This window comes from Pipistrellus kuhlii, unplaced genomic scaffold, assembly GCF_014108245.1.
Source record: "Pipistrellus kuhlii isolate mPipKuh1 unplaced genomic scaffold, mPipKuh1.p scaffold_m20_p_84, whole genome shotgun sequence".
Classification (NCBI taxonomy): Eukaryota; Metazoa; Chordata; class Mammalia; order Chiroptera; family Vespertilionidae; genus Pipistrellus; species Pipistrellus kuhlii.
This window is the reverse complement of record NW_023425589.1, coordinates 439,009-455,263: the sequence shown is the minus strand read 5'-3', so window position 1 is coordinate 455,263 and position 16,255 is coordinate 439,009. Positions and strand designations below refer to the sequence as shown.

The following is a 16,255-nucleotide window of genomic DNA, read 5'->3' as shown; positions in this document are numbered from 1 at the left end:
AAGTGTGGTACGGATACCCCCAGGGGTACGGGAAAAGTTTGGTGGGGATATGCACTGCACTGTGCTTAGCTGCACCTAATTCTGCGTTCTCATGAGTACGAGGGGTACTCAGCGTTACGGAAATTATAGAAGGGGTACACATATGTCAACTGTTAGATCCTTAGAATTTATTCTTAACTGAAAGTTTATATCCTTTGACCTACATCTCCCCATTTCCAGCCCCTGGCAACCACCATTCCACTCTGTTACTATTATTAAAAATAAAATTTTTTTCACACATAAATGACGTTTCCCCCTTTATTAATCCTTACCTGAGGATATTTTCCCACTGTTTTTCAGAGGGAGTCAAGGGAGGGGGAGAGGCAGAAACACACACACACACACACACACACACACACACAGTCGGGTTGCCCATCTCCCAGAAGCCACAACCCAGGCACCTGCCCTTGACAGGGAATTGAACCTGTGACCCTTGGGGTGCGGCTGATGTTCTAGTCTTTTCCTGTCTAATTTCACCTGGTATAATGCCTTCCAGTTCCATCCATGCTGCAAATGGTAGGATTTCCTTTTTTACGGCTGAATAATACTCTGTCCTTAGTGTGTTGTGTGTGTGTGTGTGGGGGGGCGGCCATGGCCCATAAGCAGCAAGAGAAGCACAAGCGCATGCGTGGGCGGCATAGACGCAGGGCCCATGCTTGAGTGCGTAAGCGCGTGCACGGAGGGAGGAAGTTGAAAAGGGCGGGAGGGGGAGGGATGTGACACCATTGGCTGCTGGTCACGTGGGAGTCTCCGAGGAGAGGCGGGGCCAGGAGAGCGGGAGGGGGAGGGAAGTGGCACCATTGGCTGCTGGTCACGTGGGAGTCTCCGAGGAGAGGCGGGGCCAGGAGAGCATGGCGCATGCGCAGAGGAACTGAAGTGCCGCGTGGAGCGAGCCGGCCTCGAGGCGTGAAGGGGCCCGAGGGCGTCGCTGGGCTTCTCAGTTGGGGCTTCTTGATCCTCGTTGTCGCCTAACTGACGGGACCGAAGTGGCCAGGCCGCAGGGCCAGGGTGAGGACGACTTGGCCCTCGGGAGCCCAGAAACGCTCGTAGATTTGGGGGTGCGGGGCCGGTCCTCCCTCCCCCGTCCCCGGGGTGTAACAGCCGGGCCTCCTGGCCGCCCGCGTCTGCGGAACTGAGGGACCAGAGGGGCCTCAGAGGTCCCCCCTGTTTCCTCCCTCGGAGCCCCTTTGCCCGTCCAGTCTGACTTGGAGCGATGCCGAGGCCTGCCCACGGGTGGAAGCCAGGGGTTCGAGTTCCCCGACAGAGGGGTCCAACCCCATCACAGGCCTTTGGGGACCAACAGGGACTTCCTGCGCCTTGGGGGACCCGGACAGCAGCTCCTTCCTTCCTTTCCTCGGCGGAGGCTGCGGGTCCAAGGATGAGGCAGACGAGCGTTTCCGGGCGATGCGCTCAGGAGGGTGATGGCCGGGAAAGGCGATGTGGAGCCTGCAGGTTGGGCCGGAACCAGGACCCCTCCAGCTCCCGAGAACGGTCTGCCCCGGAAACCAAGGGGTTTATGGGTGTCACAGGCCGCCTGTTCCCAGAATCTCAGTTTGCCAAAACTCACTTCTGTCTCCGAAAGGCCAGATCACCAATTTACCACCCTCCCACCCCCAAACTTTTATTTATTTATTTTTAAAAATACATTTTATTGATTTTTCTACAGAGAGGAAGGGAGAGGGATAGAGAGCTAGAAACATCGATTCAGCTGCCTCCTGCACCCCCCCCCTCCCCAATTGGGAATGTGCCGGCAACCAAGGTACATGCCCTTGGCCGGAATCGAACCTGGGACCCCCTCAGTCCGCAGGCCAACGCTCTATCCACTGAGCCAAACTGGCCAGGGCCCCCCAAACTGTTTCAAGGAATACGATTTTTGAATGTGTTCAAGAAAGGTGGATATATTTTTCATGAGCACAAGTTTCCCTTTTTCTTTCTCTTTTTGGCGGGACACTGGTCATTACCGCTCTCTTCCTCTCCACCCCACCAAGGGAAGCAAAACCCAAGTGAAAGAAGTCTCTATAGGACTCTTTGTCATCACCTTATTTGACTTTGTGTTGGTAATCTGAGACTCTTATTTTTTCTATCTTTAGCTGTCGTGACAGCATTTTCTTAGGGCATTTCTCCTAATTAATTCCCTGGCCATTTTTCTGTTCTTTTAAAATGTATTTTTATTGATTTCGGAGAGGAAGGGAGAGGGGGAGAGATAGAAACATCAATGCTGAGCGAGAACCATTCATCAGCTGCCTTCTGCACGATCTACACTGGGAATGGAGCCCCCAACCTGGACATGTACCCCGACTGGGTGATGCTGGTCTTGTTGAACGAGTTAGAAAGTCCTCTCTCTGCTTCTATCCTCTGAAAGAGATTGTAGAGAATTTGTATAATTTCTTCTTTAAATATTTCTTAGACTTGATCAGTGAAGCCATTGCATCCTGTTCTTTTTTCTTTTTCTGCACACTCCCTGCCCATTCTCTCATAAAGTATTTGAGGAGCCAAGGAAAGATCAGAATGGTGGAAGCACAGAGAGCAGAGAGGAGACTGGCCCCAAATATGAGATAGAGCACCATCCTCTTGCTGGGGATAGAGCAGCTGGGGAGGGAAGGGGAGATGGACAATAGCTACACTGAGAGGCTAGATTATTATGATCTCTGAAAGCATAATAATATGGCCACTCAGTGTATGTCCTCCTATATAATAAAAGACTAATATGCAAACTGTCCCCTCAACCAAGAGTGACCAGCAGGCAGGCTGGCCAACCGCTCATGTCCCCTCCCCCTGGCCAGGCTGGCCAGACCCCACCCATGCATGAATTCATACACTGGGCCTCTAATATGTATATGTGTTACACACACACACACACGCACACACACACACACTGAGTGGCCAGATATTATGCGTTCAGAGGTCGTAATAGTCTGGCCACTCAGTGTAGACTACCAATCAATAGTTAATCACATCAGGAGGTGAGAAATGCTATGAAGAAAAATAAAAGTGGGTAGGATGGAGAGAGTGGTGGATAAGTAGGCTACCATTTTAGATAGGTGGGCAGGGAAGGCACCTCTGGTGAGGTGATATTTGAACAGAGACCTGACTGTTTTACCGATGAGAAAGCTCAGAGAGGGAAAACAATTTTCCTATGATCACAAGACAGAGTTAGTGTTGAATTAGTTTCTTTGATTCAAAAGCCCACGAAAAATAGTATGTCCCTCTGTAGGGAATACACATCAGTATTTTTAGAAACTTCTTGAATGGGATTCCAGACTATTGTTAGCTTTTCTATCTCTACTCTTTTTTTTTAAAATATATATTTTATTGATTTTTCACAGAGAGGAAGAGAGAGGGATAGAGAGTTAGAAACATCGATGCGAGAGAATCATCGATCAGCTGCCTCTTGCACACCCCTTACTGGGGATGTGCCTGCAACCAAGGTACATGCCCTTGACCGGAATCGAACCCGGGACCTTTCAGTCCGCAGGCCGACGCTCTATCCACTGAGCCAAACCTGTTTCGGCTCTATCTCTACTCTTAACTCTTGCACCAAAGCGTTTCTAAGAAGTAAAACTCATGTCAGAGAATTTTGTGCTTTGAATTTCAGTGGTGGTTAGGGGCAGAAATAAAAGGTTTGCTTTAAGCGGGTGCTGAGGATTAGTTTGAAACTCAAAACCTAACCTCTGGTTTCCGGTGTCCTTAAGGTCTTCTCGGGAAGGCGGCCCCTCCCTTGAAAAAATGAGAGCTGCTCCGGGGAGTGTGTCTGAAGTGGAGACAGAGGCCCAGTCTTCGCAGGCAAAAGATTAAACCATGGCGTCCGCCGTTGCAGAGGGCGCTCCAAGATCCCCAACTCAGGAGGAGAAGGGCACAGGGTACCTGCCTCTGTTGCCCTTCGATAAACAGGGTTTGGATGTCCAAATTGCAGAGGCTGATTCCTGGGATGTCCAGACTCAGGGAAGCAAGAGCCAGGAAGTTAGCAAATCCTCTTTCTGGGAGAACGGCGATGCCCCGGTGAGACAGAAATCCTCACTTACTCTGTTAACCGAGCGGGATGTATAAATACGTCAAACGTAAACAATATCGCGTACGGGTAGGACGTATGAATACGCCCCGAAACGGGCGGGACATATATTTCCAAACAAAGGTATTAGTCATCCATACATGTCTCCACATGAATTTAAGACAGGGAGGGAATCAGTATAATCTCGCTATTGAGAGTGGTGGACGTGTTCTGGGTGAGCAGTGACCGGTACGTACTTACACTTACCTACCTATTTTCGTATTATATATTATTTACTTATATTTTTTATATCTCCAACATTTATAGAATAAAAAAACATATAAAATTGATCCAATCATCAATTTGTCAGAAAAGTTTTAAAGTTTTTATGTATGTAAACGAGAAGTATGCGTAGATGAATCTCTTTTATTATGGAAAGGGAATTTATCTTGGAAACAATATCTACAAAAAGAGCTAGGTTTGGAATGAAGTTGTTTATGTTGAGTGAAAGCCAATCTGGATATGTACAAAATATAATTTTATACACAGGCAAGGACACAAATTATGGTTCGAACTACCCACAAGAAAAACAATCAACAAGAATTGTTTTGAAGTTAACACATGACTTACTGAATAAAGGGTATAGGACTTACTTAGATAATTTCTATACGTCAATTCATTTGGCTGAACTCTTGTGTCAAAACAATACAGACATTGTTGGAACAATGAGGATAAACAGCGTCGGAATCCCCAATGAAATAAAAACAAAAAAATTACAGAAAAATGAACATATGTAAGAATCAAAGACAAACTTATGGTTTTAAAATGGAAGGATAAAAAAGACGTATTGGTGCTCAGTTCTATTCATAATGACAAAAAGACAATGATTGAAAAGAGAGGAAGAAGGCAAGAAAAACGGAATGTTGTCCTAGATTATAACAAGAATATGGGCGGCATAGATTTGGGAGATGGAGTTATGGTGGCCTATATGGCTGCCCGTAATAGGGTAAAAAAAATTTATGATTAATTGATACGTGCTGCTTCAATGCATATATTATATACAAAAAAGATAAAGGTCATTTGGATCGATTACACTTTTTTGATAGATTGTGTAGAGAAATTGGTAGATAACAACATAGTGAAAACCCACCCAAAGACATCAACAAGCAGCTCTACATCTAAACCATCACGCTTAGTTGAAAGGCATTTTCCAGAACAAATGAAAAGCGATATAGGAAAAACTAAATCCAGGAAATGCCGAGTTTGCTACAAAAAAGGTGTTAGGAAAGAATCTACATACTGGTGTCCGGATTGTAAGGTAGCACTATGTATCAACAATTGTTTTAAAATATATCACACGGAAGTTGAGTTTTGAATTTTTACATCTATATTTCAATTTTTTAAACTCAATATTTCTATTTTATTTGTGTGCTTTTATTCTGTAATTGTTAACTTTTTATATTTTTTATTGTGTATAGAAATAAAAATATAGTTTATAAAATTTATAATTTTTTATAAAATTTATAATTTTTGATGTTTCCATTTTTTTGTAGGTATTCTTTTCTATTTGTTTGTAATTTTGTATTTTCCTTTGTGCTTTATATATAAATAAACAAAAAATATATATTTCATTTATTTTAATTAAGTATAAATAAAAAAAATAATAATATAAAATTACGTCCACTGGGCGTGACGTACTACACGTCCTAGTGAAAGAGTATGTGCCCGTTGTTCATTGTGTAATTAAAAAGGGAACTCCCCGGTTTCAGGTTAAGACGATGGCGTTATTCGAGAAGGAAGAGAGTGAGAGCGGCTACACCCGTCCACTCTGGCCCAGCAAGGACACGTTCATCCTCTCCCTGCTGGGCTTCTCCTTGAGGGCACTCAATTTCTGGCGTTTTCCATACCTGTGGCTTCACAATGGAGGCTGTAAGTCTGGGGACCGGGGGTCATGGGACCACAAAGGGTTAGCAAGACAGACTTACTTATCCAGGCCTCGGACTGCGAGGTCTCTGGGACCTGTAGAGGCTGGAGACTTGGTGCTCTGAGCAGGATAGGAGCCAGCTGTGTGCACACCGAGGGTGGTGAGAGGGTCGAGGTGCGGGACACCTGAACATGATGGTGGGGTCGAAGCCTGTATTGGGGTTGGGGTGGAAACTGTGTATCTGGGTCTTCCGGGAATTGGGGGACAAGGAGCTGGACGTCTGGGGCTTTAAGGGATGTGGAAATAGTTACAGCCTCATGCCTGTGGCCCTGAGGGAGGTCCCTGGTAGGGAAGGTCTTTTTCTGAACTCCCAACGAAACCCACATGCTGAGAAGCCAGATGATCTTCAGAGCCCTTCCTTAAATCCCCTGCACAGGGAGCTTTTTCCTCATCTACTTGGTCTTGCTGTTTGTGGTCGGGATTCCTCTCCTCTTCCTCGAGATGGCGGTTGGTCAGAGGATGCGCCAGAATAGCGTTTTCTCCTGGGCTGTCATTAGCCCTTGGTTTAGTGGTGTGGGGTTTAGCAGCTTAATGGTGAGGAGCCCTGGCTGCCCAGGCTTGCCCTTGACATCCCACCCCCATCCCTGCCCTCGTCCTGGAAGGGGTCCCCTGATTTCACTTCCATGGGTCAAGTCCCTTCGTTCCTTCAATCCTCTGTCAAATCCCCTCCTTTGGCCCGTCCCCCCTTTTCCTCTCCTGCCGCCTCCTTCCTGGCCCCGCAGGTGAGCTTCATCACCGCCATGTACTTGAACGTGGTCAATGCCTGGATCCTCTTCTACTTGGGCCAGTCCTTCCACTTCTCCACCCTGTGGCGGCAGTGTCCTCTGCTGAAGAATGCCAGTAGCTTTGGTGAGGAGGAGGCGGAAGAGAAAGGGGACTCAAAGGTGGGAGGGGATTTGGAAGAGGAGAAAGGAGTGAGTGAGGAGGGATAAAGAAGAAGCAGGTAGCAGAAGGAAGAAGAAATGAGAGGAAGAGGAGGTGGGGAAGGGTTAATGAAGAGGGAAACGGTCAGCCTGTCTAGCAAGGGAATCCAAAGCCAGATCCCCCCAGATCCCGAATGTGCACGGACAGCGCCCTCCATGTACTTCTGGTACCGGATGACCCTGAGGGCCTCGGACAGAATCGAGGACAGAGGGCCGCCGGCCGTCACTCTGCTCCTGCCCCTTCTGATTGCTTGGTGTCTGGTTGGCATTTTCATGATTAATGGGATCAGAGGCATCGCGAGGGTGAGTCTCCATTTTTGGATTCCTTAATAGGCTCAGACGCTTACGTCCTCAACTAACATGACTACTCATTGATCTTCTGATTTCCCGCTCCCTCTGGCATCTCATTCCCACTAGCCCCTGAACCCTGCTGAAAGCGACCTTCTATTCCTCCTCATTTCTGGCTCAGAATGTTTTATCCCTGCTGACTGCTGATTGACCCTCCCCCGCCACCGGTACATGGTTGCTGATATGCCCTCTCCTGAATTCAGGTAGAGTATGTCTTGATACCATTGACCACTATCAACATAATCCTTTTCTTCGTCCGGAGTTTACTGCTGACCGGGGCACAAAACGGGCTTCGATACTTGACATTTATGAAGGTATATCGTCTCCTCTCCCCTCTCAGACCTTAGAGGACACCTGTTGTCTGTTCTTGGTATCCTTTCCCCACTCCATCCCTTTGTATCCCTGTGTTTTGTTAAGGTTCTCCTCCTCTTTGACATCTCTCCGTATTCTTCACCTCTCCCTTGTAGGTGTCATGTATGTACAGCCTCAGATCGTGGGTCCAAGCTGGGGTGCAAGTCTTATTTGCCTTAGGGCTCGGCTACGGGCCTGCTGTTGTTTACTCCTCATACGTGGACCAGCCCAGCAACTGTCTCAATGATGCGTTTATTCTGGCTTTTGTCAACCTGGGCTTCTCTGTCCTCTCCTCACCTTTTATCTTCAGTGTGCTGGGCTTCTGGGCCACCATCATCACGCAGAACTGCGCTGCGAAGTAAGGCCAGCCCCTTAGTTGGGAGTTTCAGCCTCAGGGAACTACAAAACCCAGAGGCCACAAAGCCCCACCTCCACCCAGGTGCCCTAGAGTGAAAAACAGAGACGAGAGAATCCCTGTCGCAGGTTACCCTCTCAGAGTCCTGTTCTAGCCCTGGGACTCTTCCATGTCAGAGATTGCCAATGCTCACCTCAGCGTATCTCCACAGAGAAATTCAAAAACATAGCCAACAGTCAAGGTTAGTCTCAGACAGCCTCTGAGACCACACCTTCGGAACACCCTTCTGCTCCCGAATGCCGTCATTCTTTACCGGCAACTCCGGAATGGAGGGGTATCAGTCCACCTGTCAAACGTCAGCCCCACCAGGACGTGAGCCTGGATTGTCTCCTCAGCCTGTCCCGTTCTGTAGGCAAGAAGGAGAACTGTCCCTCAGGCGTCTGGAAAGGGCTCTGTGTGGATCAGACCACAGTCCTTGCCTTCATTGTGTTGCCCGTTTTGGAGGGAGGAAGGGAAGGGGTGTAGATACTTCATCACAATCATAAAGTCATGATAGCTGGTGGCAGGAGTGATGGGAAGACAGAAGACAAAGCCTCGGCTAGTCAGGGAAGGCCTTCTAGACGAGGCAAACCTAAGCTGAGTTTGTCCCCAGCGTCCTAACCGGTAACTAACCACCAGAAGAACATACAGTCTCTTAGTTTATACAATTGGATTAAACTATACTTATAAGCCTCGGCAAGCATTAGTAGAGAAGGAGCAGCGAGCTGATGTCTAAGGACTTGTAGAATTCACCAAGCGGAGAACGGTGGTGGGGGTGGGTTGGTCTTGGGCATAAGGCTCTGGCAAGCCCTGAAACTGGAAGTGGTCAAATCTGACCACAGCACACAATGTGCAGAGGGCCGTGGGGGGGCAACACAAGGTGAGAGAGGCCAACAGAGCTCAGATGAAAAAAGACCGAGAAACTTCTCATAGCTCAGCCTCCTGGGAGAGTTATGCACTGTCCCCTAAGTGCACAGTGCTTCCTCATCCTCGGTATGCAAAGCTTCGAAGGTTGACTTTTGCCTACGAGTCTAAAACGGGAGGAAAGGTCAGAACCGGTGTGGTTGAGTGGATAGAGCACCGGCCTGTGGACTGAAGGGTTTCAGGTTCGATTCCGGTCAGGGGCATGGACCTTGGTTGCGGGCACATCCCCTGTGGGGGGTGTGCAGGAAGCAGCTGATCCATGATGTTTCTAACTCTCTACCCCTCTCCCTTCCTCTCTGTAAAAAAAAAAAAAAAAAAAAAAAAAAAAAAGTCAATAAAATATATTTAAAAATAAAACGGGGGGAAGGGCAGAGGTGAGGATGAGGAAGAGACTTCATCCCTAGAGCGGGGACCCCAGAGTCCCCGGAAGACTGTAGGAAAGGCTGTTCTTGGTATCCTTTCATGACCCCGAAGGTGGGTGCCATTTCAGTTTCCTCCCAGGCTAGACCAGTAATGAGAAGCTAGAGATGTCCTCTCTCCTCTGGAAGATAAGGGGCCAGATGGTTCTATGTGATTCAACTTTTTATCCCCAGGAATTCCGAACTGCTCTTGAAACTGGTACTTGAGGGGAAGCTGCCTACTGAGGCCTTTCCCCCTTCAAACATGCAAACTCTTCCAGCCACCGTCTTCAACTCCTGGCTGAACAAGCTTTCCAAGCGCACCAAGAACATGGTCCTCAAATACGTCACTGAGTGCGACCTGGAGAAGCAGTTTATGAAGGTTGGTAACAATAGGCGCTCTGGGCTGAGAGCTCCTTAATGCCTTCTGTAAAATAGAAATCTCATCTTTTATGAGCACCAGAAGAAGAAAAAAAATCCCAGAGACACCGGGATAACCTGCAGCCCTGGTAATGCAAGGAAGTATAGCTTACCGAATGGCAGGCCCAGGATAATGCTGGGGGGATTGGTTTTCCTTGTCTGAGAGTCAGCTTGAAGATCGGGTTTTCTCAGTGACCCAAGGCTTTTAGGAAGTTTTCCAGGGAAGAGAGAATATCTTTATCTCTCCAAAATCCGTTTGGCTCAGTAGATAGAGCATCGGCCTGCGGACTGAAAGGTCCCAGGTTCAATTCAGGTCAAGGGCATGTGCCTTAGTTGCGGGCACATCCCCAGTAGGGGGTGTGCAAGAGGCAGCTGATCGATGATTCTCTTTCATCAATGTTTCTAACTCTATCCCTCTCTCTTTCTCTCTGTGAAAAATCAATAAAATATATTTTAAAAATACATTAACAACATCAAAAAAAAGATTAAACCTTAAAAAAAATATCTTTATCTGCATAGTTGTTACGTTCAAGAACACTTTCACTCGGGACTTTTCTCCCCCTTCACAGGTTAAGGAGGGCCCAAACTTTGCATTCCTGGCCTTTATTGAAGCCATATCCTTCGTCCCTGGGTCTGCCTTCTGGTCCATTCTCTTCTTCCTGCTCTTGCTGAGCCTGGAGATGAATTGCATGATAGGGCTTCTGCAGAGCGTCCTGACTCCGCTCCAGGACACCTTTGCTTTCTGCAGGAACCATGCAAAGCTATTTAGAGGTACTCCAACCTATGTATGGCCCTCCTCCCCCCACTGGCCCTGGTTTTACTGAGACTCTAAGCCAGCCCCGGCAATAACCCCTGCTTAGGCCCCTCCTCCCCCAGGCAGACCTCTGACCTTGATCCACGTTCAATGTTTCTTCCAGTGTTTCTCTTTGGGCTCATGTTCCTGTGCGGCACCTTCTTCATTAAACCTGCAGGCGTCTACTACATCGTACTGCTGGCTGATTACTGGATGGTCCTCCCCATCATCTTCATTATCATCTTTGAAAACGTGGCCGTGAGCTGGGCCTATGGGTCCAGGAGGTGATCACTTGGGGCTAAGGGAAGGGTGACCTCTTTCTTTATTTCTTTTTTTTTTCTTTTTAATATATTTTTCTTGGTTTCAGAGAGGAAAGGAGAGGGAGAGAATTGTTAATGATGAGAGAGAATCCTTGATCGGCTGCCTGCTGAATATCCCCACGACCCAGGCAGGTGCCCTGGCCAGAAATTGAACTGTGACCTCCTGCTGTATGGGTTGATGCTCAACCACTGAGCCACCCTGGGGGAACTGACCCCTTCCTTTTGCCTCCATTCTCACTCAGCTGGAGCGACACTAGGGACCCTCAACTTTAGGGCCTTCTGCGAAACCTTTTAATTCACTCATTTATTGAACATATTTATTAAATACTTACTATGTGCCAGGCACTTTTTTTAGGCCCCGGACAGAGTCTCAAATGAAACAGTCACACAGGTCCTCAGGGGGTTTACATTCTAGTGGTAGAGATAGTCGCCAAATGAACAACAACAACAACAACAAAAATGTTCGTTGGTAATAACTGACAGGAGAAAAATCAGAGAATAAGGTAAAACGATCAAGAGTGTGAGTTTGTATGGGTGTCAATTGAGGTAGGATTGCAAGAAAGACCTCTCCAATGAGACATTTGAGCAGACTCCTGAATGAAGGAGTCGGATGGGATTCTGGGAAAGTGTGCTCCAAGGAGAGGGAGCATTCGGTACCACGGAAGCATTATGCCTGGAGGCTGTAAGGAACGAGGAGATCAGAGAGGTCGGAATAGGATCCTATATAATAAAAGCCTAATATGCTAAGAGTCTGACCATTTGACCAGTTGCTATGATGCACACTGACCACCATGGGGCAGACACTCCCACCAGTAGATTAGCTTGCTGCTGGGGTCTGGCCAGTTGGGATTGGGCAAGACCGGTGGGCCGGACACACCCTAGTGCCCTCCCGAAGACAATTGAGACCTCTTGGCCTGGCCTGTGCCCTCTCACAATCTGGGATCCCTTGGGAGATGTCAGAGAGCAGTTTCGGCCGATCCTCACAGGCCAGGCCGAGGGCCCCCGGGGACTGGGCCTGGCCCAGCAGTCAGAAATCCCTCTCGTACTCCGGGGCTCTCACAGTCCAGGACTGTGGGCTTGCCAGCCGTGAGCCTGGCTTCTGGCTGAGCGGTGCTCCCCGTATGGGAGCGCACTGACCAGGGGCAGCTCCTGCATTGAGTGTCTGCCCCCTGGTGGTCAGTGCACGTCACAGTGACCAGTCTTTCCACAGTTCAGTGGACTCGTGTATCACACTTTCATTATATAGGATGACAGAGGAGGCACTAGAGAGTTTTGAGTAGGGGAAAGACATAATCAGGTGAAAAATTTTAAATCTTCAACCAAGTATACTTTTTCCATTGATTTCCAGAGAGAGTGGAAGGGAGGGAGGAGGGAGTGAGGGAGAGAGAGAGAGAGAGAGAGAGAGAGAGAGAGAGGAGAGAAACATTGATGGACTGTCCTCGTAAGCACTCCCACAAGGACTGGGAACCTGCAACAGAGGTACTTACCTTGATTGGGAATGGAACCTGTGACCCTATGGCCAGGGCCAGATTTATTAAAACAAACACCTATATCCCGGCTGGTGTGGTTCAGTGGTTGAGCATTGACCAGGAGATCACTGGTCAGGGCACATGCCTAGGTGGGACATTACAGAAGGCAGATAATCAATGATTCTCTCTCATCATTGATGTATCTACCTCTCTCTCCCTCTCCCTTCCTCTCTGAAATCAATACAAATATATATATATTTTTAAAGAACATACCTGTAATTGCTTTATGGAGAATAGACTATGAGGAGTCAAAAGCAAAGCAAGGAGAACAGCAGTGAGTTATTGTAATATTGTGAATGGGAGCTAACAACAGCTTAGGCTAGGTGTTAGAGGGGTAGATGGAGAGATGTGGTCTGATTCTTCAAGGAAGAATGATCAGGGGAGAGAGGACAAAATAGCCAGGGACCGGAAATTAGTAGCTATAACTGGAGTGGGAGAGTGGGAGAGCCCAAGTCAGACATGGGATTCCTGAGCCCAGCTTTTTACCAGGCTGGTATGCGGACATCCAAGTGGGAGGATTCAAGGGCAGAAGGCTCAGAGGACAGTGTTTGCAGGTGACAGTAGTTCTTGGAGTCAGTTCACTCACATTTACTTACTCCACAAATATTTCTTTTATACACACACACACACACACACATATATATATATATATATATATATATATATGTGTGTGTGTGTGTGTGTGTGTGTGTGTATATATATATATATATATATATATATATATATTGATTTTTTTACAGAGAGGAAGACAGAGGGATAGAGAGTTAGAAACATCGATGAAAGAGAATCATCGATCAGCTGCCTCTTGCACACCCCCTACTGGGGATGTGCCCGCAACCAAGGTACATGCCCTTGACCGGAATCAAACTTGGGACCTTTCAGTCCACAGACTGACGCTCTACCGCTGAGCCAAACCGGTTTCGGCCACAAATATTTCTTGAGACTTTCTCTGTGTGGAGAAAGCCTTGTAGTACTTGGATACAAATGACTTAAAATTAGCTCCTGTTGCGGGTTGGGGGGTGGGGGAGTGGGGAGGTGGAGCACAGAGTCCAAAGAGGAAGACAGATGTAAGCAATCGCGGTACAAGTTGGTTAGTCCAGAGGAGAGGTGCTGGCAGCACCGGAGGGTAAGGTGACCAGACGTCCCGCTTCTTAACAATTTGTCTCGCGTCCCGCGGCATTTTAAAAAATCGGGACTTTTTTAAAACGCTGCGGAACAAATCGTTAAAAATCGGGACTGTCGCCGAAGCCGGTTTGGCTCAGTGGTGGAGCATTGGTCTGCGGACTGAAGGGTCACAGGTTCGATTCCGGTCAAGGGCATGTGCCTTGGTTGCGGGCACATCCCCAGTGGTGGGGGTGCGGGAGGCAGCTGGTCGATGTTTCTCTCTCATCGACGTTTCTGGCTCTCTATTTCTCTCCCTTCCTCTCTGTAAAAAATCAATAAAATATATATTTTAAAAAATCGGGACTGTCCCGCCAAAATATTGGCGGGACGTCTGGTCACCTTACTGTAGGGGCACTGGAAGGTCAGAGGAGGTATCTTAGAGGAGAAGACAATTGAGCAGAGTCTGGACAGATGAATAGTCTGGACCAAAGGACCCCACGTGTATATTTATTCAGTTTGAGAACACGCACTGAAGGAGGCTGGATAGATGGGCTGGAAGAAACTAAGAAAAATTCCCTGAGGGTTGCATGTTAACTTTATTGGGGCCTGTGTGTGTGCACCTAGAATAGTCCCTGGCACATCTTAAATACTCTCATGTTGGTTTTTTTTTTTTTGTAACATATTTTATTGATATTTTACAGAGAGGAAAGGAGAGGGATAGAGAGTTAGAAACATCGATGAGAGAGAAACATCGATCAGCCGCCTCCCGCACACCCCCCACTGGGGATGAGCCCGCAACCAAGGCACATGCCCTTGACTGGAACCGAACCTGGGACCCTTCAGTCTGCAGGCCGATGCTCTACCCACTGAGCCACTCCAGTTTCGGCAATACTCATGTTTTTGGAATGAATGAAAGGTTTTAGAGCGGGAGAGGAATGGTTACCATTTGTTCTCGGGTTGGGAGAAGAGACGAGAAGAAAAGGAGGCCTGAGCTGAGGCAGGAGTTTGGAAGCGAGGTAGAATATTTGAAAGACGCTAAGTAAGCTCGATCAGGTCAGGCCGGCCTCGCCCCCGAAGGAAGGGGCAGGCTGGGCTGGGCCTGCCACCGTCTCGCGGCCCTTTCCTCCAGGTTTCTTGCAGAACTGGGGACTCTGTGGAACCACCCCATCCATCCCATCTTTCACTGGCTGTGGTGCTGCGTGTGTCCAGCTGTGCTGACGGGCCTGTTCGCTGCAATCCTGTCTTTCCAAAATATGAAGAACTTCACTTATGTGGCCTGGGACTCTAGTACTGTGAGCCTCCCTCCCCAGACCCCGGACTGCCCCGAGGGCGGGGGCCAGATCTTTCCATCCACTCTTGGCCCATAGGGACTTTCTTTCTTTCTTTCTTTCTTTCTTTCTTTCTTTCTTTCTTTCTTTCTTTCTTTTTTTTTAATATATTTTATTGATTTTTTACAGAGAGGAAGGGAGAGAGCTAGAGAGCTAGAAACGTCGATAAGAGAGAAACATCGACCAGCTGCCTCTTGCACACCCTCTACCGGGGATGTGCCTGCAACCAATGTACATGCCCTTGACCGGAATCGAACCTGGGACCTTTCAGTCCTCAGACCGACGTTCTACCACTGAGCCACACCGGCTTCAGCTCCAGGGACTTTTCTAATGCTCTGCTCCCTGAACTCGCAGTCCTCTGCCCGGGCTCCCCTCCTTCTCCTCCCTTCCACAGTCTTCCCTCTTCTAGGCGCTTCAGTGTTCTGAACCCCTTCCCCATCTCTCCACAGTCACAACAGGTGTATCGACCCTACCCATCATGGGTGCTGTTCCTGATGATTTCCGTCTTCCTCGTCATCACCCTCCCCATCCCCTTATACTCTGTGTACAGCTACACCCACGGTACTCCCTTCAAGCCTAGAAGCTTGGATGGCTCTCTCACATCCTCCAGGCCCAAAAGTGAGGACCAACCGACGGAAGCCCCACAAGCTAGCAGTGAACCTGCTGGTCCGTCAGTTGTATGACATCTTCACTTCCTTGATGTGGCCTGACATCGCACATCCTTCGAAGCAGATCGAACTGGCAACTCATAACTACCAACTGGTATGTCCTTGGACCCAGAACTCCTTCTGTTCCCAAGAATATAGCGTTATTTGGGGGGCCCTTGGGACCTGGCTTTGCAGACCCCCTCCTAGACCCCTCTGTTGCCACTGTCATTGCCCCCACCCCCTTTCTCGGTGTGGACACATACGCACTGTCGGTGATGCAAACCAAAACCTGGAGCTGGAGGAGTAATGCTGTTGATCAATAAATCAATCCAAGCACTGGGTGTGAACAGATCTGTTTTTATTTTCTATAAATGGCTCAGATAGTCAGTCTTACTCTCAGGGGGCTGCCATCCCTTGGAGAGCTAAATATTCAGACCTGCGCTCCTGCCCTCTCCTTGATGTGGCAAATTCGGATGCGAGATGACTAGACTTGCTTTATCCAGGGGCTAGCCTTTAGCCAAGAAAAACCCAGGATGTGGTGGTTTCAGCCAAGATGGGAGGGATATTAATGTGCTTGTTAATGGGACACGGGACTCCTATCATCGGTCTAAATATTTAAAAATATATATTTTGATATTTTACAGAGAGGGAGGGAGGGAGATAGATACATCGATCAGCTGCCTCCTGCACATCCCCCACCGGGAATGTGCCCGCAACCAAGGTGCATGCCCATGACCAGAATCGAACCCAGGACTCTTCAGTCTG

General features: G+C 48.2%; 1 protein-coding gene across 1 annotated transcript; it reads left to right on the top strand.

The window, feature by feature from the left end:
* Positions 1 to 3,765: 3,765 nt before the first annotated feature.
* LOC118712149 (orphan sodium- and chloride-dependent neurotransmitter transporter NTT5-like) lies at positions 3,766 to 15,946 on the top strand. Its single transcript, XM_036425656.2, is given in 12 exon segments — positions 3,766 to 4,080; positions 5,797 to 5,956; positions 6,388 to 6,545; positions 6,734 to 6,860; positions 7,062 to 7,237; positions 7,486 to 7,596; positions 7,750 to 7,991; positions 9,545 to 9,731; positions 10,339 to 10,540; positions 10,687 to 10,846; positions 14,645 to 14,807; positions 15,293 to 15,946. Coding segments are annotated over 12 exon segments (2,235 nt in total). The 3' UTR covers positions 15,527 to 15,946.
* The last annotated feature ends 309 nt before the right edge of the window (positions 15,947 to 16,255 follow it).